Source organism: Panthera tigris, chromosome D2 (genome assembly GCF_018350195.1).
Source record: "Panthera tigris isolate Pti1 chromosome D2, P.tigris_Pti1_mat1.1, whole genome shotgun sequence".
In the NCBI taxonomy this organism is placed as follows: Eukaryota; Metazoa; Chordata; class Mammalia; order Carnivora; family Felidae; genus Panthera; species Panthera tigris.
Genome location: NC_056670.1, coordinates 78,553,615 through 78,578,593, shown reverse-complemented (window position 1 = coordinate 78,578,593; position 24,979 = coordinate 78,553,615). Strand labels below are relative to the sequence as shown.

The 24,979-nt window shown below is 50.4% G+C and overlaps 1 protein-coding gene across 1 annotated transcript in view; it reads left to right on the top strand.

The window, feature by feature from the left end:
* CPXM2 (carboxypeptidase X, M14 family member 2) overlaps positions 1-24,979 on the top strand; it is a 140,213-nt gene that overhangs the window by 96,548 nt on the left and 18,686 nt on the right. Inside the window, exons 7-10 of the mRNA XM_042960604.1 lie at positions 12,691-12,779; positions 19,629-19,752; positions 21,003-21,199; positions 22,207-22,386. Of these exons, the coding sequence (XP_042816538.1) occupies positions 12,691-12,779; positions 19,629-19,752; positions 21,003-21,199; positions 22,207-22,386 (590 nt within the window). The remainder of the gene's footprint in view (positions 1-12,690; positions 12,780-19,628; positions 19,753-21,002; positions 21,200-22,206; positions 22,387-24,979) is intronic.

The following is a 24,979-nucleotide window of genomic DNA, read 5'->3' as shown; positions in this document are numbered from 1 at the left end:
GGAAGCAAATAAAAATCTCCCATAACCCTCCTCGGAAACACCACGGATATTTGGGGGGTAGTAGCAAATGGACGTGCCAGCTGTGCTTTGCCGACTGGGATTTTAAGATGATGCATGTTTCAAGGTTGAAAATTCACTCAACACCACCACTCAGAAGCAAGCAAAAGAAAAAAACTAGAGCGAATTTCTGGTGGCATGTTTCCTTGTCTTTGAGTGTTCCCGCTACTCTTCCTCTACCCAGACCATGGGTGGGTTCGTGTGACCGTGTATGTCGCCTCTTTTTGGTTGAAGTCGCTTTGCTTGGGTGCCTGTGTCTTGGGGTAAACGCTTGTCCCTTGAGGTCGTTGTATTCCCCATGGCCTGTTTTCACACGGTGGCATCTGGGTGTGACCTCAGGGTGGCAGGAAGAGGCGGGCTTGAATTCACACGTGTCGTCTGGATCCTTGCTGGTACCTGCTCTGGACAGGCTGATCTGGTCTGGCTCATGACCGGCTCCGTCTGGCCTTTCAGAACTTGTGAGTTTGTGCCCATGGGAAGCCTTGTGGATGGCAGCCCCTTCATCCTGACTGGACATCTCCAGGGAAGGAAGTGGGCTCCTAGAACGTTCCTAAGGCTCTTCATTAGGGCCTGTAGGAATTTCCACATCCCTGTCCACCTGCAGGCGGTCCCTAGGGTGCAAAGTGTTCAGCTTTGGGTTCTAGCTTTCCTTACCATTCTTGCCCAACAAGAGAGTGAGGGCTTGCCACTTCTGGGGTTCCCCTACTTGGAGGAAGTGAACCACCAGCTCTGATGTTCTCAGGTGTTACAGTGGCCATCAGGCCATTTCTGTCGCCATCCAGCCCCCCACCGTGAACTTACATTTGCTGTGTTTTCAAAGCATGTTTAATGTCACTTATTGCCTTTCTCTCAATCCCGTAATATCCACGTTCTTGCTTTGCCAAGGATGAATGTTTAGAATACAAACTCTGCATTGGTGAGAGAGATGGGCCTCTCTACCTATCTACTCACACTTGCACCAGACAGATTCTTTGTTATATATTGGTACTTACTAGATCGTGAAGCCTTTTTTATGTCATTAAGACCATTAGAGACCATCTGTCTTGTGAATGCGTCGTCTAGTCTGTTGACCACGTCCTGTTTTTAGTCTGCCTTGCAGTTGGGTGTTCAGTTTTGTTCCCAGTGTTTTGGTTCCATAAAGAACCGCACAACGAATGTCTTTGTTTCTGGGCCCTTGTGTGCTTCCACGATTATTTATTTGTCTAAATTACAGGATCATTCAATTTATAGGACTGGCGTTTAACATTAGGTTACGGTAAACAGGATCGCTGGCTCCAAGGGCGTGTGCGTTTTCAAGGCTGATCCAGAGAGGATGTTCTAGGCCAGCCTGGTTTGGGACCTGGGCCTCCTATGGGGCTGGTTTCTGCTGGAGTTGCAATCATAGGTCCCGTGTGCTGCGGCCCAGGGCCTCTAGGCTTTCTGGAATGCGCAGACTGGAGACACAGATGCAGGAGGGTATGTGAGCGGTCCTGTGTGCTCTTGTGTCGCTCAGCACAGCTTCAGTCTGCTTGCTTTAAAGAGAAGGTCCCGGTGTCTGTCTGTGGGCAGGAATTCATCCGTTGTTGGTAAGGGGCAAAGGGCATCCTGTGAGAGTCTCATGAAATAAATATTTCCCTGTGAAGTTATTCTTGGCATGTGTGTGTGTTTGAAGATAGGTCCATGGGGCAACTTAAACACAAAGACAGAGTTAACAGTGTGAATTCCAGGTGGGTTTCAAGTGCAGACTTGGAATGGGGCTCTTTTCCCACCCCAAATATTTAGGGCCATCTTTCTTCTCACAGCTACTTAGCAGTCTGCCCAGAGGGGAGCTGGCCTTTGTGACGCCACGTGGTGGTGGTCACATCTGAGGGGCTGGGGCCGCGCAGGGGCCCCCAAGTCCACGTGGGCAAGTGAACCTTGCTCACTGCCCTGTGGTTGGCACGGTCCCTTTGTGCAAGTTCACGAGGCCAAAGGCAGAGATTACCGAACCGACTCAGCCGCTCAGACCTAAGGTGACTTTGTGGTCTGAATGCAACCGCCCGGAGCCTGTTTTTCCTGGAACTCTTATTTATGAAAAATTCATTTACCTTTGCTTCTGCTCTCTTTGTTCTGTTCTTACCATCCTCCTGTGAACCCTCAGGTCGGGGCAGAGGAAGGTGGTGATTCTTTTCAAGTCCGTCATGAGTAATGTTTCCAGAAACTTTTGAACTGGAAAATGAATTACCGCATGCCATAGTCTATTAATAGGATTTTTAAAGCTCAGAACTAAAAGAAAATGGAGAGAGTTGTTTATGGTTACAGTTTCAGTTTTGCAAGATGAGAAGGTTCTAGAGATCTGTCTTACAACAATGCAGATATGTTTAACACTACTCAAATGTGCCCTTAAAAACGCTCAGGATGGTGAATTATGTAAGTCTTTTACCACAATTAAATTTTTTTAATGTAAAAAATATTTTATTCTTTTTTATTTCTTTATTTTGTTTTAAGTTTATTTTTTGAGAGAGAGAGAGAGAGAGAGAGAGAGCATGAGTGGAGAAGGGGCAGAGAGAGAGAGGGACAGAGGATCTGAAGCGGGCTCCATGCTGACAGCAGAGAGCCCGATGCGGGGCTTGAACCCACACACTGGCGAGATCATGACCTGAGCCAAAGTCAGACGCTTAACCGACTGAGCCACCCAGGTGCCCGTATTCTTTTTTATTTTTACTTGAGCATAGTTGACACACAATGTGACGTTAGTTTCAGGTGTACAATGTAGCGATTTGATAAGTTTATATGTTATGCTGTGTTCACTCCGAGTATAGCTGTCGTCTGTCACCGTAAACACTGTTGTGGTATCATCGACTATATCCCCTAGGCTTATGCCTTTTATTCCCATGGAAATCCTATGGTATGTATCTTTCTCCGATGGACTTATTTCCCTTAGCATAATGCATTCTAGGTGGTTCATTTTTTTAAGACGTTAAAAAGAAAGTCCTCTTCCCCACATTTGAATGGTCTCGTCCATTTTGGATGAGTACGCATAAAGATCTGTGCATGCCGGAAGCTGGGGAGAGCCTAGGAAGATACATTTTTAACCGTGAATGTTTCAGGTTAAGACACGCTCTGGCTGGGGCACCTGGTTGGCTCCGTCACTTAAGCGTCCGACTTCGGCTCAGGTCATGATCTCACAGTTCGTGAGTTCGAGCCCCGCGTCGGGCTCCTTGCTGACAGCTCAGAGCCTGGAGCCTGCTTCGGATTCTGTGTCTCTCTCTGTCTCTCTCTGCCCCTCCATCACTCACACTCTGTCTCTCTCTCTAAAAAATAAACATAAAAAAAAAAGGCACATGCTGGTTGACTTCAAGATCAGTGTGGGGGCACCTGGGGGTCATGATCTTGTGCTTTTGTGAGATCGAGCCCCTCATCAGGCTCTGTGCTGACAGTGCAGAGCCTGCTTGGGATTCTCTCCCTCTCTCTCTCTTCCCCTGCCCCCCTTGTGCTCTCTCTCTCTCAAAAAAAGAAAATAAAAGATCACAGTGTTGGTGGTGTTCAGCTATTTCGTTACTGCAAACAATACTGCCATGGGTAGAATCTGTTTCTGAAAAGGGCCCCATCGCTCTGCACACGATTTCCCCGCAGGGCAACAGGACCTTGGCCAGGATGCCGGGAAGTGACTTTCAGGGCCGGGGATGGCGATGCTTGGGCCCCGGTGCTGCTCGGCAGCTCCTACTGTGAGTGTCTGATCCCTGGGGAAAGTCACCACTCCTCCCCCCTCGTCTTCCCGGCCACCAGGTCTGAGTGACTGCCCTCCCTCTGCACACCGTGCTGACGTGTCTGGGGTTCTCGGATTCGACTCAGGACCTCACGGGGAGCTGTGCACGGGTCTGGGGATAGGAGCTCGTTTCCTGTCAAGCGTGGGGGGAGCTGCTAAGGGGTGATGCCCCATGTCTATTCCTGCGAGTGGGCTCGGACCCTCAGAGTCCCTCCTAGGGGAGACCCTTCCTTCCTCCTGATACACAGACCCTCCCAGTCATAAATCACTGAGAAAATAGTTCTTTTGCAAGACCACCGCCCATGTTGCTGACCTGGAATGTTTCAGCCAGCGCCCCCCGCCATCAACAATATGGGTAAACTGGGGAAGGAAGGGGCTCCCCTGGGTCAGCATGGCGGCAAAGACCTTGGAAGTTTATTTGCTTTGCTACCTTTCACTTTTCTTCACAAAGGCCACAGCTGGAATACTCACTTATCCCGTGGAACCGGTCATTATTTGGGGCCCAGGCCTGGGCTTTGCAAAGACAGGAATCCACACACAAAGTTGCTGTGGCCTTTATTTTATCTTCCTTTGCTGAGGGTGATGTTTTCTCAGCCTCTTTTTCTTTAAATTTTTTTTCAACGTCTTTATTCGTTTTTGAGAGACAGAGAGTGAGCAGAGGAGGGCAGAGAGAGAGAGGGAGACACACAATCGGAAGCAGGCTCCAGGCTCCGAGCCGTCCGCACAGAGCCCGACGTGGGGCTCGAATCCACGAGCCGTGAGATCGTGACCTGAGCCGAAGTTGGACACTGAACCGACTGAGCCACCCGGGTGCCCCCAGCCTCTTTCTCATGAGACTGGAAGAACTCTTGGGAATGGCTGTGTACCAGCGGCAGCCTGTCTGCGTCATTGCTCATGGCCTGGGCCTTGTCTGATCTGGAAAAAAAAGAGAAGAATCCATGTCCGTTTCAGGGAAGCTGGGTGGATGGAAAGGGCATGAGCTCTGGCTTAGATCAGACCTCGGTTCATGCTGTAGCATCATCCCCCGGCACCTGTGCTCTTGTCCAGCTTCTGGAAATACTCTGTGCTTTGCTGGGCTTGGGTCTAAAGTGGAGGTAATCCCTTCCCTGTAGAACTGGGACTAAGTCCTTCTGCTTTTTCCCCCAATATGCCGGTGAAATGACTCAAGCCCTCCCCACGGACCTATGAGAGGTCCTTAGTGTCCCTCCCCGCCCCCCAGGATTTCTGGGGCTACCTGGGGTGGCTGCCTACAGTCTCCAGGCAGCCACTTTTGCCTTCTGCTTCACATGTTTTCTCCCAGTGCTCTGCCTGGTCCGCTTACGCTATTAGTCCCCTACCCCCTTGATTTGAGAGTACAGTCTCCACTGATGTTTATTCACACCAGGGAGTATTGCTGAGGTTTAGGGATAAGAAGGGGGCTTTGCTGCATGTAACGTAGAACTGCACAGATCCGACAGTCCACATTTCTGTCCCTCAGGCCTCTGGTCATCCCAGTAAAGGGGGTCCATGGCTTGCTGCCTTTCTCCTCAGACTGGCCTGCCGCGTGCTGCTGAGACCGTGCTCTCCCTGCATGGACCTTTCCTCTGCTTCCTATTTCCTGTCTGGCTGTCTTTCTCTGACTTCCTGTCTCTTGGACTTCTGAGTTGGAGAAGGAGAGCAAGTGGGATTGAAATATCTGTTTCTTTATTTCTTTCTTTTTTTTAATGTTTGTTTATTTTTGAGAGACAGAGAGAGAGAGAGCAGGGGAGGGGGAAGAGAGAGAGGGAGACACAGAATCCAACGCAGGCTCCAGGCTCTGAGCTGTCCGCACAGAGCCCGACGCGGGGCTCGAACTCACAGACCGCGAGATGGTGACCGGAGCCAAAGTCGGATGCTTAACCAACTGAGCCGCCCGGGCACCCCCTATCTCTTTCTTTTTTAGATAAAGACCATGAATGCCCTTCCTCTCCTTCCTCCCATCCTGGCTTGTTGGAGCCTTGCCTTTCAAAACCACGAGTTCACGAGAAGGACTCAGCTGCTCCCCTGGAATGAACGCAGGCTGCCCTCCTTCTTCATCGTCGCTGTTCACTGCCCTTCCATCCCTGATGCACAGATGCCAGGACGACTAGACGAGAGCCATTTGTAGAGTGCCCTCATGCTCAGCGCAGAACAATTATCATTTTCCCCCACTTCCCCCTCCTTTTACTGCCCTTGGCTGGACAGTTTGGTTCTGTGGCTAACTCATTTCTCAAGTCACCAGACCCCACGGATGATGGGAGGACGAGAGAGAAGGTGTTTCATTTCTTCGTGTCCTGCTTTTGTTTTGTCCCCTGTTATGTAGGGTAGTAGGCTACTGGCTGCTTTTATGACCCGCTGACGGGCATCAACCTCTCCTTTTCCAGAAACCAGAACGCCTCCCTCTCCTGTCTCCCGCTTGTGCAGAGGACTCTGAGATTTGGGGATGAGAGAGCAGGTCACGTGGGGAACCACAGATTTCCCTCCTTCCCCGGGATCAGTAACACAGCAAGAAGCCTACCTCTTACTGTACCGAAGTAGCTCAGTTCAGGAAGCGGGGCGGTCCTCCCCTAGTGGCCTTTGCCTTGTAAGGCATGCCATGACTGAGTGCATTGGGTTGAATAGCATCCCCCCACATTCATGTCCATCTGGAACCTTGGAATGTGATCTTATTTGGAAGTAGGGTCTTTGCCGGTGTGACTGGCGAAGATTAGGGTGGGCCCTAAATCCAATGACTGGTGTCCTTAGGAAGAGAAAACAGACACACAGAGAGAAGGCCATGGGATGATAGGGGCAGAGATTGCGTGACGTGGCTACAAGCCGGGGGTTGACAGCAACTGCCAGAAGCTAGGAAGGGGCACGGAAGGACGCTCCCCTAGAGCCTTGAGCTGATTTCAGATCTCTATCGTTCATAGCTGTGAGATGGTAAATTTGTTCCAGGCTACCTAGGTTATGGTACTGTGTTACGGTAGGCCCTAGAAAGCTAGTGCACTAAGGGACCCAGGGGTGGTGTAGGGTTCCCTACTTGTCCTGAATCCCCAGGATGTGATTGTCATTCGCCACCCCCTCTGCCCTGCCTTCTAGTCTTCGTTCTGCCACGGCGATGAGGAATACCAGCTGAGCGTATAGTGGGCTCCTTCTCAGAGGTCTCCTGGCCCCAGAACGTGTTATCCTCTTCATAAGCAGTCTTTCCTAGTAACTGGATGGGGATGTGTATCCATCCACCCACCGACTCATTCATTCCTCACTCGTGCATTCGTACATCAGACACGTAGGATGTGCCTGTCCTGGGGCAGGGCCCAGGGGTTCCGAGAGGAGGTGGACACTTCTGCTGACCCCCCCCCCCCCCCCCCCCCGCCAAGAGCTCTCTCACAGTATAACAAGGGAAGTGTGCCGGGCATCCTTTCCCCCAGGGAAACCACTCTCCACTCAGGGGGGTCCAGCCTTGCTGGCTGTAGCCTGTCTTTCCTGTAAAGAACTTGCCCTTACGGAGTTTCAATAAACCTGTGGTTTCTCTTCCTGGTGCACCTGCCCCTTGCTGATTATTGGGAAACTGTAAAAACTTCAGCACTCCTAACAACTGTCTTTTCTGAGAGTTCCTCCTGTCAGGCTGCAAATTGGCCCCAGGACGGTCTGGAGAAACAACGTCAGATCGGAGGGGTTCCTGGGCTCCTGCGTGCTGCACAGCGGAGCCATTATGCAGCAGGGCTACGTGAAAAGGGGCGAAAAGAAATCGGCATCACCATATGCTCCGCCTTTGCAGCCCCTCGTAGCAGGGTTTGATGCTTCCACGGACAGTAATGACCTGGCGTGAAAACGGCCTCTGTCAGGGGCTCCAGCTCTTCCCCTTCCTCCTCTTGGAGGGACCTTGTCATAACAGTCAGGTGGGGCCTGGACACCTGTGACCTCTTTTCATCAGGGGGCTGGCTCTTTGGTGCTCAGCTTGCATCTGGTGCCAGGTTATCTGCACTCAGGAGTCGGGGCTTTGGGCCACAGTGGCGGGCATTTCCTTGGGGAGAGGCCGGGGAGTCCTTTTCTTAAAAAAAACAAGTGAGGGTCACCTAGTGGCTCAGTTGGTTAAGCGTCCGACTTCGGCTCAGGTCACGATCTCCCGGTTCGTGAGTTCGAGCCCCGTGTCGGGCTCTGTGCTGACAGCTCGGAGCCTGGAGCTGCTTCGGATGCTGTGTCTCCCCCTCTCTCTCTGCCCCTCCTCTCTCTCTCTCTCTCTCTCTCCCTCTCTCAAAAATAAACATTAAAAAAAAAAAGAAGTGAAACTCACATAATGTACAATTAACCATTTTGAATTTTTTTCATGTTTATTTATTTTTGAGAGAGGGAGAGACAGAGTGCGAGCAGGGGAGGGGAAGAAAGAGAGGGAGACGCAGAGTCCAAAGCAGGATCCAGACTCCAAGCTGTCAGCACAGAGCCTGACTCGTGGCTTGAACTCACAAACCGTGAGATCATGACCTGAGCCCGAGTCAGAAGCTTAACCGACTGAGCCACCCAGGTCCCCTTCAACGAACCATTTTAAAGATACAGTTCAGTGGTACTTAGCACATTCCCAAGGTGGTACAAGCACTGGCTTTGTCTAGTTTCTGAATTTCATCCTGACCCATAAACACACCCTGGGTCCATTGAGTAATCACTTCCTGACCCTCCTTCCCCGCCGTCCCCACGACCTCTAACCTCTACCCCTGTGGGTTGCCTGCTCTGGATAGAGCATGTCAAAGGAATCGTGAGCCCAGCAGTTCTTAATTGCACGTGAGCCTCCTTTCCAGCAAAGACAGCCTCTCCCCTCCCCGCTGAACGCCCACCCCCAGTCAAGCGAGGTCCCCAAAGTAGCAGAGACAGCGAAGCACATCAGTTCGAGAACCTCGGCTCCCCCCTGGATTTCCAGGGATGGGGTTTGGTCTCGAGTCCTCACTGTTCTTGTAAAAAGAGCCCTGTGTGGTGAGCTGGTGTGTGTTTGGGGACAGGAAGAGTGGGTGTCCGGGCCGTGAGGAGGCAGGGATGTCCCAGGTGCGTAGGCAGTCTCCTAGGGCTTCCATGAAGAGTACCAGAACCTGGGAGGTGATGGTAACACGAAGCTATTGTCTCCGTTCTGGAGGCCAGAAGCCCTAGGTCAAGACGTCAGCAGGGCTGGCTCTTCCTCAGGCCGTGGCGGAGAATCTTCCCCGTGCCTCTGCCCCACTTCTGGGGGCCTGCTGGCAGTCGGTGGTTCTGGGTCTTGTAGAGGCATTGCCGCACCTGTGCCCTCCCCTCCACCGGGACTCCTCCCTGCCTGCTTACCTCTGTGTCTGCATCCCCCTTGCTGGAGACACCAGGCATGATGCATCAGGGCCCACTCTCATCACCTCATTTTCTTTTTTTAATGTCTGTTTATTTTTGAGAGACAGAGACAGAGAGCAAGCAGAGGAGGGACAGAGAGAGAGGGAGACACAGAATCCCAAGCAGGCTCCAGGCTCCAAGCTGTCAGCATAGAGACTGACACGGGGCTCAAACTTACGAACTGTGAGATCGTGACCTGAGCCGGAGTCAGATGCTTAACCGACTGAGCCACCCAGGTGCCCCTGTAACGACCACATTTTAACTTGCTGACCTCTGTAAAAACCCTCGCTCCAAATAAGGTCACGTTCTAAAGTACTGGGGGTTAGGACTCTAACATATCTTTTTGGGTTGGTGGGGGGGACATAATTCAACCCCCAAAAGGTATAATCAGTAGACAGGTTCAGGCAGAGGAGGATTTTGAGTAGCTGAATAAGAGAAGAACAGTCAGGGAGATGGCATGCTCCACATGCCCCTCCGGGAGTTTGTCCCCATAACTAAGGTGTTCCGGAAGGAATCGACTGGTTTTCAGCACATATGACATGTGCAACCAAACAAGCCAAGGGAAGCAAGGAGACTGATTTTTCCAAAGCTCCATCTGTGGGGATATAGGCCTCACAGACTGAATCAGGACTTGTGTTTCAAATGCCAGAAGCCCTATTCTAATTAGCTTGTGGGGTAGGGGAGGACAGTTTTGGCTCACATACACGAAAACTCCAGGGGTGGATCTGACTCCGACTCTGGCTTCAGGAAAGAGTTGTTCTACTATGTCAGGGCTCCCCTTCTCTCCATCTCACGGACAGGGAGACCAACACCCCAAACCCATCCCACAATGTGAGCAAGTCCTACAGAAGGAGAGTCTTGTCCTCCCATGTCTGGGAGGAAAGTCATCTCATTGGCCCAGCTTGGACCCTAGGATCTTGGGATCCCCTCTGAGCCAGTGACTGTGGGTACAGGACATATGTTTCATGGCTGGACCTTGGCCACATACTCATGCCTCTGCATGCTGGGCAAGGCAATTTTATCCAAGCCATGTGGAATACATTCCCCGCGGGCAGAAGGGATCTTTTGTCCACAGAAAGAAGAAGGGGACCGTGGCTTCGACCAGTTGGCTCTGTCTGCAGACCCTGGACCCCCAGAGGGCTTGGCTTGGTTCTTACCCATCTCTTTACCTACAGTACTGAGCTCCTCATAGGTTCTCAATAAAACTTTATCCAGTCAGAGTAAGTGGGCAAATAAAGAATTCTTTGCTCAAAATGTGGGAGGTAGAAAGTTGTGAAAAATACCGACCTGTGGTTTTGAGACAGTTTTTGGAACTTGTACCCTTGTCCCTAGGCATATTGATTAGTCTTAAGGAGGGCATGACGTTGCCAAACGTGGAGCTCCTCTGTACTTAGAGTCCTGAGTTTTTCTTCAATCCTTTTGAAGAACCTTCAAGGCCTAACTTGAGTTTGAAGACCAAGTGGCTTTAAAGAGTTTTGGAAAGAGGCCCCTGGGACTTGGGGAGTGTGGAGTCACTCTTAGGAAGCATCCTACGGGTAAATAAAGTGCAAATTAACGTGGAAAATATGCTTACCTTTTGCTTTGAGACACACAGGCTTGGAAATCCAAGGGGAGGCAGCTCGCGTGAGGGTGTGGTCAACCCACGCTCCTGGAAGTCGAGTGCTTGAAACTAACTGGGGAGCCTGTGCTAAACCCGATCAGATCTGCTTTTGCTTTCTTTCCTGGACAGCATGCCAGCTCGCCCTGGTCCTAATTCCCTTTCAATGGCGGTCCTTGTTTCTACTGGTGTTATGGGCAGACCTTGGTGGGTATTAAAATCTGGGTTTTTTGGTGTTTGGGCCTATATGTGATTTTCACCTCATCGCATGCAGCCTCAGTTCTCCAGCGTGAAGCCAGTGGGTTCTCTAGCGTGAAGCCAATGGTTAGTGAACCCTGGCAAGGTCGGTTATGGCCGTCATGACCTGTGGTTCTGGGGACGCAGACATCGTGCAGCTGGTTCAGTTGACGGCAGCTGTGTGCCATGCGTATCGAGTGCCTTGTCCCTGCTGGCGGGGTGCTTGGTACTTTAACACAGTGTTCCTCAGACTTCTGATCTGTAGAATCAGCTGGGATTGTTTTTACGTGCGGATTCTGATTCAGTAGGTCTGGGCTGGGTCTGACAGGCAGCCCGAGTGCTGGTCTGAGGACCACATTTGGTGGCACAAATCAGGATCCACTGCTCCGGTACCGCTCGGAGCCCATCCCTCTGTCACCCGCCACGGCCACGGCCACTGCCTCTGGAGTCACCCCTTGAGCCACTTGGATCAAACCACAGCTGCTGTGGCTCCAGCCCACACGGCATCTGGGGTAGGAGAGCAACCTGACTAAAGCAACGTGTTCTCTCTACATTGGGAGCCGGCCAGGATTTCCAGCTTCATCCTCCAGTTGGAGACGCCGTGGGGCTGGCTGTAGGTCACGTCCAGAGAAAGACCTCCACGCCCACTGAGCGCCCCTCCCCCTTATCCTCCTCCTGACTCCTCTTCTTCCCCAGCCTGTCCTTTCTTCTGAGGGTCCTTTGTCCTCATAATTATGTGAACAACACGGCTTATGTGGATTGAAGAAAAGAGTCAATTTATATGGGGTAGAGAATCAAGTTAAGAGCAGACATCTCTCCCCAGACCTCCGAATCCCAGTCTCCATGGGTCACCGGCGTTAATACAGCCTGATCATGCCTGTTGGGGTGTTCCAGCTGCAACAACGGAAACCCCAGCGCCCGCGCCCCCCCCCCCACCCAGCTTAGTGGGTAAGGGAATTGGATATCTCATGCAGTTGGGAGTGCCAGGGGAGATTGGTTGGGATCCGATGTAGCGTCACTCGATGGCTCCTGATGCTCGTGGGGTTCTCTCTGTCCTCTCCCGCGGAGAGATTCTCACTCACTCCTGCTCTGCACCATTAAAGTCCTTCCCTTCCATCTGGACCAATAAGAGAGGCCAGGAGATGCTGTGCTCTGATTGGCTGAGACCAGTCACACTGGCCCCCTGAGCTGGGATATGAGGTGTACTTCCTAGAAGGGTTAGGGTGATTCCCAAACTTCACTGGGTTTCTGTTAGGAAGGGTGGAAGGGGACTAGATGGTGGGCGAGTAACTAATAGTGTGCACCACACTTCCAGAAGTTTCCATTCATGTGTATAGCGGTGATATTCATTCACTTATTCATTCATTCAGTGCTGAGAGTTTGCCAGGCACATCAGTGATCCCAGTTAATATTAAGCAAGGAAACACCAACGAGAGAAGGACCTTTCTTCCCTGTTTAGGGGTGAAGAGACCAAGGCAGAAACTGCTCCAGTGACTTAGCCAGGATCACACAGCACTTAAGCAGAAGAGCGGAGATTTGAACCCGGCATTCTGGGTCTAAGTCCGCACTTCCCACCACTGGCTAACTCCGACTCCTGAGCTACTTCTCAAACGTTGGCTCTCTCCCCTCTGTACATATGTTCTGAAGCTAGAGATTAGCTTGTGTCTCCACACGAATCAGGCCACTAACAGAACCCACCACAAGGAATAGGACGATGTGAGTGAATTTAAAATTGTATTTCTGTCCCCAGATCCAAATAACTATTATCACCGACGGAATGAGATGACCACCACCGACGACCTGGATTTCAAACACCACAACTACAAGGAAATGCGCCAGGTGAGATCCAGATTTCTCAAAGAGCATTGCATCATATGCTTGTGACATAGTTGCTTGTGTGTGTGTGTGCATGTGTGTGTGTGTGTGTGTTTCCTTCCAGAAATTAAGATGATGTGTTTGGGGTAGGCATCTGAAGGATCATTTTGGTTTTCTGAAGCCACGCTAAATGCTTGTAGTTTGTAGGTTGAGAATGCCTTGTTGGGGTTCCAGTGACCAGAGGCAGGCTCCCCCTGCAGCAAATAGTTGAAACAGAATTTGAAGCCAGACTTTTCTGATTTAACACAGGGGTTCTTAGGAATCACTGTGTGTTTGGGGCACCTGGGCGGCTCAGTCAGTTGAGCGTCCGACTCTTGATTTTGGCTCAGGTGGTGATCCCAGGGTCATGGGATCGAGCCCCTCATCAGGCTCTGTGATGAGCGTGGAGACTGCCTTCTCTCTCTCTCTCTCTCTCTCTCTCTGCCCCTCTTCCCTGCTCACATTCTCTCTCTCTCTCTCTCATAAAAAAAAGACTCACTGTGCATTTAAGGGATGACACTGATTTGTGGATGTTGGTCATAGGCAGTTGAAGAAGGAAAAGGATCTAGAAGACATTGATAATAGTCATTGTAGAACCTACATCAATTTACTATATTAGCAATTTACCTGCATTAACATGGTCAGTCTCCTCACCACCCCCGGAGGGCAGGGACTGTTATCCTTCCCTTACCGATGGGGAAACCCAGTTACCAAGGAAATATATAACACTACCCCTTGGTATTCAGACTCCCTGATCCTCCATTTGTGTTGTATAACAGAATCACGTGGGGAAATTTGGAGAAATACTTGTACTTGAACCCTACCTTGGGCCACTTTTTAAAGCAGAACCCTTAGGAGAAGGGTCTGGAGGGTCTAAGTTTTGAAAAGCTCTCCTTGGGTTTCTAATGTACGGCCAGGCTTGAGAACTACTGGTTGATGCCTTTATACTCTTATTACTTTCGTGCCGTTAGGAGCAAAAGTCAATCCCAGCTGAGACTGTCCCCAGATTTAGTTACAGAAACCAAGTAATTCTGAGCTGCGGAGAATATTTGCATACTGGGCCTGGAAGGAGGAAGGGTCCAGCCATTGATTAGGTCAGGCTAAATTAAGAGCAGCCTGAATGCTGAGTGCTCGGCGTGTGAAATCCTGTTCCGCCTTTGCCCCCAGCATGGTGCTAGAAAACTCAGGGGGTGCTGACGAATGAGAAACCCTTGGATACCTAAGAATCTGTTTGAAGAGACTGAACAGTCAGATAGCCTCATGAATACATTTACAGAACAAGGATTCACCAAGGGCACATTAACGTGGCTCAAAGCAAGGGGCCCTGGGTGCTGAGAGAAGGAGCCAGCCACCCAGGGCCAGTGCAGGGGACATTCCTGAGGTCAGAGCAATTAGGCTGAGCTGAGAGGGCTCCCCGCCTCATCCCAGGGAACCCAGAAACCCCAGTTCGTCTCAATGTCATTTAATTTGAGACGCTCACACACAGCTTCCGGACACCTGTCAGCACAGACTTAGAGGTGGGGCTTGCTGAAGAGGTGGTCTTGCTGTCTTGTTCTTCAGAAATCAACATGTGTTTGGACTTGAGGTCTGTGCATCGTCCCTGCTGCTCTGCATTCTCCAGCATTTATACGAGGACTCTGGTCACCATTCTGTTCTACAGAGCACTTGTGTGTTAACTCAGCTTCGCTCCCTGGACATCTTTGCAAGCCCAGAAACTAGGCAAATATCAACTCAGTTGGTGCAATTAACGTCAAAAGCAATGAATATAAATGCACTTAAAATGAGCTATTGCACAGAGTCTGGGTAGCTGGTGTCTTTATTTTTTATTTTTTTAATTTTTTAATGTTTATTTATTTTTGAGACAGAGAGAGAGCTTGAACGGGGGAGGGTCAGAGAGAGAGGGAGACACAGAATCCGAAGCCGGCTCCAGGCTCCGAGCTTTCAGCCACAGAGCCCGACGCGGGGCTCGAACTCACAGACCGCGAGATCATGACCTGAGCCGAAGTCGGACGCTCCACCGACTGAGCCACCCGGGCGCCATGCTGGTGTTTTTAAATAGTTGTTCTGTGTGGAAGATCGGGGCCCTTCCAGAAAAGCAGAGCTAGTGGAGTGTGCTTTGTTACCCTGGGTGACTCTGCTTACCATCATCGTGGTGATATAGAGCCAAGAGGAGCCGGGGAGTGGTCAATGCAGCCCCTGCAGGTGGTGTTGGGTGACCCCAGGGCCCCGCAGCGCTCCACTGGAAGCTATTCAGGGGAGCATCTATCAATCCTGAAGAGCGTTCAAGCCGGAAGCGATTTGCCATTTGCATTCCTGGCTCCTGGGGATGAAAAAGAAGCCAGCATTTTTAGCAATTCCCCGTATGGAGTCTGCGAGGTTACTATAGAAATCTCTCGACTTCGGGGGAAAAAATGTTAGTTTATCCTAGTATTGAGAACAACATTTCCGACAAACAAACACAAAAAAAGAGAAACAGCAGTGGAGCAGGACGAGAGAAGAGAAAATAGAAAAACATATTGCATTGGAAGGGGAAAATGCTGAGAATGTGTGCAGGAAATATTTCTAGAGCACTGACTTACGAGGCACTGTTCTCCCACAGGGGGAGCGCCGGAGGGTGGGACGGGGAGGGAAAGGGAGAGCAGAGAGCAGGTTGCACGTCCCTGGTGTCGTGAGTGAGCTCACCCTTCCAGGAATGCTACTGCCTTTACAGCACGAGTCACGGTTTCTAATTGTTGAGTTACCTGTTTGTACGAGCCTCCTTCATCTGGGACCATGAGGGCAGAAACCCTGCCACTTTGTCATAAACTCGTAACGTGTACCAGATAAATATGTACGTTGGAGGTCTTTCCAGGGGAGATGTTTGGGGAATAGGAGGGAGAAGCGACTGGTCCGTTGGCCTGGTTGGGAAGGGATTTGGTTGCGGATGGGGTCGGTTATCATCGCTGGCCAGGCTTGGGCAGGTGAAGACAGAAGGGCGGGCACCCCAGGCAGCGAGAGCAAAGGTAGGGGGGTAGGAGCGAATGGCATGTTTCTGGAACAGTCTGCTGGGAGAAGCTTTTGCACTGAGTCTGAGAATCAGAGGAAGTTTTCACGTGGCCGAGTAGTGTTTCGGGGAGATTAGCCTGGAAGTCACGTGGGGAGTAGACTGGCAGGAATGGCCACAGTCCCCAGGAGAGAGGCCGCTGGGCCTGAAGAAGGATGAGAGAGAGGCTTCTCTGAGCAGGACTGACTAGTCCTAGGTCACCTGCTGGAATGAGTTGGGAGAGGCGGGGTCTGGCGTGCCTCCGAAGAGGGTGGGGTACCATCCACAAAGGGAGAGAGTAAGTGGTTTGGAGGCAACGGTTGATGCTCTGACTTTGGCTTTGGATGTGGTGCAGCCAGGTCTCGATGCACAGGAAGTCTGAGTAGGCTGACCGTAAGCGGGCTGTGATACAGAGACATGGGTTGGAAGGTGGCCAGCTCGTGGCACTGATTTCCAGGGCGGCGACGGTGGGGCCGGGGCACGAGGCCGTGGGACAGCGGCCGAGCCTACCCTGGGGGTGGGTGACGGTGGGCGACGGCCTGCAGATCGGGACGAGCCCACCTCCTCACCCGTGGGATGCTCCTACTGCCATTCTGTCCCTCCCCCTCCCTCTGGGTTCCTTCTCCAGGGGACCAGATGCAGTGTCTGTTTCTCAGGCAAATGAAGAAAGCCGGTGCAAGAGGACTTTTTCTCTTCTCCCCCCGCCCTTTTCAAAACCGTTTTAATTCATTGGAGGAAACATTTTTGCATCAGCACCAAATGCAAACCCCAAGGCTCAAGGTCAGTCCTCCTTGAACCCACACCCTAAAGAATCGGCCAGTTGTCCCCATCCAGTGCTTCAGCTTCTGTGCTCGCAGAATTCCTACGATTTTGATCAGAGGATGGCTGTCATCTGGCCCTGCTTTCCTCAGTGAATATTGGATCACGGGCCATTTTCCATGGTGTCCTCATAGTTGTAATTATGCTGGTGCAGAACGTTCCAGGGAGTGGGAACGGCATGCTCAGCCTTCCTGCCCTCGAGCGCTTGGACATCTCCCAGCTTTGTGCCCCCGGGGAAAGGCTGCAGCATCACAGCAAGTGCCACCGAGCATGTCACTGTCCCATCCTTTATGCAGACGCCCCTTCTCGTATATTGCTGGAAACTGAATTTCTGGAGGAGGGGCCTCGAGTTCTGCTTCCTGCAGAGGAGGGAAGCAGCAGAACCTAGGATTCAGTAGATACGAGGTTGGCAAAGCGTATTCCCATCTGGGGTGAGGAGGCAGAGTCTTGATGAAGCTAGGACTCTGCAAAGCCAGGCGCTCTCTAGCTGATCGTTCTCAGCCTGGTTTCATTGTCACCCCCCCACCCCAGGAGGCTTTTTAGACACCGTCTCAATTATCCTCCACCCATTGTATGAAATACTGATGAGTAAGACTTTGTTGGGTAGCGCTGAGCTCTGGAGAGCCACAAAGCATCGTGATCTGGAAGATGTTTAGCCCCTGACGACCAGTTTTCACCTCCGGGAGGCCGGGGGTGGGGTGATGTCACCCCTGCTAAGAATGCATGCTCTCAGGCCAGGAAGAAATTCTCGTCCTTATTGTCACATTAACCATCAAGGCTCCGGGTGCCTGGATGGCTCAGTTGGTTAAGCACCTGACTTTGGCTCAGGTCATGATCTCATTGTTTGTGATTTTGAGTCCCATATAGGGTGAGCCCTGCTTCTCTCTTTCTGCCCCTCCCTCACTTGTGCCCTCTCTCTCTCAAAAAAAAAAAAAAAAAAAAAGACTCCGACTCCAGTAAGACATCCTTGACCCTTTTCAGGAATAAGCAAGGTGGACCCCCTGCCAGGTCTTTAACGGGGCTGGTGGCCTCTGGAGGCACCTCCCTGGCATTTCAGAGAGAATTTCTCTCTGTGCAGAGGGAATTGTAAAGAACCTTCGTGAAGGAGATTCTTTACATGCCCGTGTCCTCTTTGCCGTGTGTAGAAGGGGGTGCCCGTGACACCACAACACAAGGAGGGAGTGTGGCCGGTACGAAAACACTGTGATGGGCGGGGTATGAAGAGGTGACTGTTGAGTCCTGGCTGAGGCCGTGCCCTACGGAGCGATGTCTCCACGGCGAAGTGTGCGTTCAGCGGAAGGTGGAGGTTCTTCTTCTCTGGCGTCGAGGTCATGATCTCTAACACAGGTGGCACATTGCTTCTGTCTCTGATTGAACGGGGGAGGAGGGTAGGCACTAAACGACAGCCAGGCTCTGTGCTGGATGGTGGCGTTTGTTGCCTAGTTAAGGATGACCCGAGTGCAGAAATAGTCATTGATCTGAACCAAGCCAGTGGATCACGTGCCGATCAGGATTTCCTGAGGACGATGCTGGTAGCTGAGGGGGACCACAGTCTGCAGGGACTGGCACGTGGGGCCCCGACTCGGATGGTGGCTGTGCCGCGGCCGTCTTCAGCCTGGTCGTGGTGTGCCGCTGACAAAACGGGCCGCAGAGATGTGCCGGTGTCGATTGCTTTGCCCCACCTTCAAGGACAGAGAAGAGCCCTCGGAGTCCAGAGCCCTGGCCACATCTGGTACCGGCTGGGTGACCCCGGGCAAATCGCTCAGTGTCTCTCTGAGCCTCAGTCTCCGTATCTATAGAGGGGGAACAATCACCTCTGCCTTACCTACTTCCCCTGGCGGTCGTGATCGTGAAATTCAGTGAGGAAACAGATGCGTGATGAATAGAATCGTTGACATTATTAGTGATATTATTACTGTGCTTCTGGGGAAGGCGGGGTGCGACGCATGTGGTTCCACGTCAGCCCTGCACGATGTATGTGTCCCTCGTGGTGACGGGGGTAGAAGCTATGGGTCCCTTGCATGCTGGTCCTCCACTGACGGTGAGTTTCTGCTTTGGCCTTGTTGCGGACAACGGTCCTTTATAATCAGCTTCTCCTGTCTCGTAAGGGCAGCCTGTGCTCCTGCGACCAGCAGATGAGCCCTCCTTACCTCCTTTGGCAGCTTGGTGCACCCCCCGCCCCCTCCCGCTGAGGCTGTTCATCTAACAACCTTGACTTTAGAAGTAGAATTCAGGAGTGCCTGGGGGACTCAGTCTGTTGAGCATCCAACTCTTGATTTTGGCTCAGGTCATGATGCCAGTGTCGTGGGATGGAGCCCTGTGCCGGGCACTGCACTGAGTGTGGAGCCTGCTTGGGATTCTCTCTCTCTCTGTCTCTCTCTCTCAAAAAAAATTTAAAATCTTTTAAAAACAATTAAAAAAGTAAAATCCAGGGAATAACGTGTATCTATTTCACTTCCTTGCATTTCCTTGTCACGGCCCGCTTTCCTCCCCCTTGTAACCACATGACCCCCATTATTCATGGCTTCTCTGGACCCCTTCATTTAGCACCTGTGAATTGGGTCATCAAATGACTACCCTCTGTTGCTGCACCGTGAGCTCCAGGGGGGTGGGAGCGCTGTCCCTTTCCTCAGCCTGGCATCAAAGATGCTCATTAAGTTACGAGAAAAATTGATATTCAGTAATAAATGTTTATTTAGGCAGGGATAGGGAGATACAGGGCACAGTGTGTCCCTTAAAGGATCTGTAGTCTAGCGAGGAAACAACAAGAACACAGGAAACCACAGTAAAAATGGTAATACCATCCCCAAGGGAGGTGATAATCACAACTGGAGGAGAACATTCCAGGCAGAAGGGATAGCGCTGCTGTTGGGGGGAGGGGAGGGCACGCAGGGGGCCGTGGGAGGGGAGTGGCAGGTGGCCGTCTTGGGAGCCCTTCGCCATGAATGCATAGCCATCGTTGCTCAGAGCCTTAACTGCATTTTGCTTTTCAGCTGATGAAGGTCGTGAACGAAATGTGCCCCAACATCACCAGAATTTACAACATTGGCAAGAGCCACCAGGGCCTGAAGCTGTATGCCGTGGAGATCTCCGACCACCCTGGGGAGCACGAAGTCGGTGAGGTGGCCCCTCTGTGATGCACCTGTCCCTCCCTGGCTGGTGCCTTCTTAAAGAGCAAGGAGATGGTTCACCCCTGCGAGAACATTCATGAAATAGGCCAGGAGCTGTCCATGCACCGCCCTCACACAGGCAGATTCTGCAAATTTTGGTTCTGTGAACCTCTTACCTTGTGATACGGGCTGTTGACTCATCTAAGCAAGAGACACTTTTCTTTTCTCCAAATGAACCACATTTAATTCTGTCCTCCAGCTCTGAGACCAGTCACACTAACCAAAGAAAACAGTGGCCAGAGACAGGACAGAATCCTTTTATCGAAGAAAATTCTGGACTCCCTGGTCATTAAGGGCTCAAGTGAGAGGAGGTCCCCTAAATGTCTTTTTAAATCTCAATTCTGTTTTCACACATTTCCTATTTTCACCCTTTTCCCAAACCCGGATTCTCCTCTGGGTCAGAGGGACTTCTCTGGGTTTTCTTCTTGGTAAATCCGCGAGTCCTTTAGAAACCCACCGATATTTAAGTCTGGGATCGGTCTGCTTCATTCAGCTCTAAATTCATCATTTTTTCAGGAGTTCCTCCTAGAAGTTTCTTTGAAAGGGTGAGGGCTTTATCTGCCGGTAAAATCACATTTCCTCAAAAGCAGTAGCTTTGCCGGTGAGAGAAGGAAAAATATTGTCAGCTTATGCCCGGCACTGATAAACACAACACCGGGAAAGCTGAGCTGTTAATAGGGGAAAACTCAAAGGCAGCCCCCTTGTAGAATTGCATCAGTGCCTGTTTCCCCTGCTGATCTATGATTTTTCTACATGTTTTCTTCTACACCTGACTATTGGCGAATTAAAAAAAAAAAAAATGGTACTGATACAATTTGGGGAGGGGGTATTTGGTTTTTTTTTAATTTTTTTAAATGTTTATTTATTTCTGAGAGAGAGACAGAGCATGAGTGGGGGAGGGGCAGAGAGAGAGGGAGACACAGAATCCGAGACAGGCTCCAGGCTCCGAGCCGTCAGCCCAGAGCCCGACGCGGGGCTCGAACTCACAAACGGTGAGATCACGACCTGAGCCGAAGTCGGTCGCTCAACCGACTGAGCCACCCCGGCGCCCTGGGGTGGGGGTTTTTGTAAGAAGAGGTAGAGTAAAATTGTAAGTATTTGTCAGGGATTTTTTTTTTTTTTTTACCCCAAATGGTAAGGGCTGTTTCGCTAGAAGCATCCATATGAACCTGTGTTTTTTCCCGTCTTGGAGTAAAGGCGAGCCAGAGTTCCACTACATGGCGGGCGCCCACGGCAACGAGGTGCTGGGCCGCGAGCTGATGCTCTTGCTGCTACAGTTCCTGTGTCAGGAGTACTTGGCCGGGAACCCCCGCATCGTCCACCTGGTGGAGGAGACCCGGATCCACATCCTCCCCTCCCTCAACCCCGATGGCTACGAGAAGGCCTACGAAGGGGTAATGCTGCCGCCCCGCGTGCCCAGGGCAGCGGCGAGGCCCCCGCCGGCAGAGCGCCCATCTCACTCACACGTCATTAGCTCTCCTTTGAGCGCCTCCCTGCTGAGCCAGGGGAACCCGGCGGGTGTAGGAAAGACGCAAAGCAGGGACTGAGAATCGTGGGGATCTGAGACCCGCCAACGAGTGGGAAAAGTGAACGTGAAGGATGATATTTGGCACGTTTTCACTAACAGCAGTAGACTAGAATAAAAAGAACACTGAGCACGGTTCGAGCGCAGCATCGGGGCAGGCCCTCACCTCTATTATTGCCTGTTTGCCAGTGCTCCGAGGAGAGTTGTGTGTGTGATTCTGATCTGTTGTTTATATTTCAGGCTCTAACTGTGACGTAGAATGTGGTAGGTCACTGACTATACATACTGTGGAATTATATGGAGAGGATTGTTCGTATTATCTGGGAATAAAATGGGAAACGGTACTGGGTACCCGTCCCGTGAACGTTTACAGTGCAGACTTTGGGTTGTGTTTATTGGTGCAGAGCTGGTGAGGGGTTCTCAGTCCCAGATTTGCCAAGGCCAGGTGGTTAGGGGTTTGTGAGCCGGACTCGTGGGCACGGCAGAGAGAATCCGTTGACGCGGTGGTGGTGGTTGATTTTGCAACGCCAGACTCTTAGAGTCATCCCTCCTCAGAGTTCCTCATCTGACCATTCTAGAAGCTTTCATGGGAGGGAAGGAGGAGGAAGGGGCGTAATACTTCTTGAGCTCGGCCATGTGGCAGGGGTGATGCCCTCCCTCTTGGAGGGATTTGGCTGTATTACTCACCACCCACCAAGTCGTAATAGAAAATGCTTCAGTGTTCCCTTCTGGGCGCCATCTTTGGGCCAGACGATGTGTAGAGGCTTAGAGATCCACCCAGATGGGGATGGGTGGTGGACATAGAGATGGAGACATCTTGTGTGAGAAGAGTCCAGAAGCCCCCGTGGGTCCCTCACGTTCGGAATTGTCTCCCAGGGCTCGGAGCTGGGCGGCTGGTCCCTGGGGCGCTGGACCCACGATGGCATCGACATCAACAACAACTTTCCTGACCTGAACACGCTGCTCTGGGAGGCAGAGGACCGACAGAATCTCCCGAGGAAAGTTCCCAATCACTACATTGCGATCCCTGAGTGGTTTCTGTCTGAAAATGCCACGGTGAGTAAAAATACCCCACGTGCAGAGCCGAGGAAGGCCACGGTGAACACCCACTGGCGTTGGTAGAGAATCTGACATTTAAGAACAAGACAACGCCAGTTTTCCTGTCATGTTTTCTCCAAAAGTGGGGAAGTGTGCTAGAGAGCAACTACCTTTAACGTTGGTATTTTCAGCTCTTCTTCATAAAAGAGAAATCATCGAATCATATTTCTTTACAACCACACAGGGCTCCGACAACAAAGAGCGCCCCGCACCCTTCCCCTGCATCGTGCGTGTTCATTACCGTCCTCGTGGCCCTGAGCTTTGGTGGTGCCATGGAGTTGCTTTGGAATTGGCCGCAGTCCTTCCTGATTGCTTGAGATACCTTATTTTTATTTTCATAAGTCTTCATGGATTATTTCATGTTGTGCTTCTTTGGAAGGAAAAATGCATTCAATGAGAAAGGCGTTCCTCGAATTTTCAGGTGTTCTCTCACAAAGAGCGTGTTGTAGAAGAAAGACTTTGCACAAAATTTCGCGTGCCTTTTATTGCCTGCCCTGCCCATAGTAATCTACCCCTCTACTCCTGACCTCTGAGTGTGTGTGTCCTTCAAGAGATCTGCCTTGAGTTAGGGGTAAGTTCAGTGGGAACAACAAAAAAACCAAAATGACGATAGCTTAATGAGGTAGACATTTTGGGGGTTTTTTGGTGTTTGTTTGTTTGTGTTTCACATAGAAAGACCCTAAAGGTAGATGACAGAAGCCAAGCAGCCAAACGGAAGCCCCGTGATCATCAGGAACCACGGACTCCTCTATCTGTCTCCACCATGTTAGTGTGTGACTTTCATTCTCAAGGTCATAATCTAAGATGGCAGTCGGTACTCCAGCTGTCATGTCTGTGAAGGAAGAGGAGAGAAAGAGTTAAGAAAAAAAACAAACCAATAAAGATCCTCCTTTCAGACTCATTGATTAATTTTAAGAGGCATTCTCAGAATTTCTACATAATACTTATGTCTTGATCTCATTGGCCAGAATTTAGTCAAAACATGTTATCAACCTATCATGAGGAAGGCTGGAAAAAGGCTGTGTTTTAGGCAGCACTTTGCAAGGTAAAAAAGAAAATACAGATACCAAGCACTGGCTTCTCTTCCTGAGGAATCCAAAGAGAAATGATGAGTGGATAGAAGGCAGCCCCCCTGTTCTGCCTCGGGGCTCCAGCCCACAGCGGAAGAAGACCAGCATGTTGCCTCACTTAGGGATGCACAGGGTGGTGTTATCTAGACCCTCAAGAAGCAACCAGTCAAGCAGTGTGGACAGACCGTGGCGATGCCCTGTGGGGTAATTCGGATGCCCAGGGGCAGCTTACTGGGGGTAAAGGATTCAGGGCTTCTGAGTCTTCTGCATTCTCATTTCTATTTCCTAATTCCATCCTGCACAATCCCCTCCTCCCACCCCCCACCCCCCGTTTTTTTTTTAAACTAGCGTACTAATGATGTCTGGTAAAGCTGGGAATTCAAATGATGTTATAATTTTGGAACTCTTGGACCAGAATTGGAATATGGTTGCCAGCGTCCTTGGCCCTGTGGCCATGAGCGACAAGGAACAAGTTCAGCACGGTCCTAGAAACCCTGGGATTTCAGTCTTTGCTTTAAGACTAGAATTTCGCTTTTTGAGCTTGTTGTGTTTTGGGAACACAGGGAGAATTACATAGATCTGCCACCACTAACACCTTCTTCAGTTGTGGCTATGTTAGATAAGAAGTCAGCAAGGTAAAGACTTGAATAGCAGTCGACAGGCTTGACACAGGGACCTGAAAGAATCCTACACCCCCATTAGAGAATGCATATTCTCCTTAGTAATCCCTGGAGCATTTTCAAAAATAGATGATGCTCTGGGCTGTAAAGGAAATCTCAACCAGTTTCGGAGAATAGAAGTCAGACCGTGATGCTCTCACCATCATATAGTTCAACTAGAAGACAGTAACAAGGTTAATGAAAATATCAGCATGTATTTAGAAAATTTAAAAAAAACCCAAAACTTCTAAATAATGGGTCAAAGAAAAAGATTATACTAGCAACTAAAAAATAATTAGAACACAGAGATAATGAAAATATTACATATCAAAATTTGTGGAAAGCTGCAAAACCCTCCTGTGTTTTTTGGAGTTTTATATCTTTTCACGATTATATTCCAAAGAAGAGAGGCTAAAAATGAGCTAAAGAAACTAGCAAACAAATAACAGAAGAACCACCCCCCCACACACACACAATGTATAAAGATTGTGATCAAAACATAGGAGCAGAATCAATGAAATGATAGAAAAACAAGAAAAAAATATGAAGTGATTTGTCTGCAGAAAGAATCATTTGATAAGATTTAATAATCACTCTCGGTAAAATCTCTCAGTGAAACTTTGTCATATAGATAGCTAGTTTCAGAGTGAAGAAAGCCATTCCAAATGACATTAATCATAAAATAAAAGATTAATAAACTCAACTACATCGAAATAAGAAAGCTCGCTCATCAAAAATTTAAAAACTGTAAGAGGGAAGCTAAAAACTGAGAGAAATTATTTGCAAATTAAATAACCGGAAAAGAATTAAAAATTCAAGAGA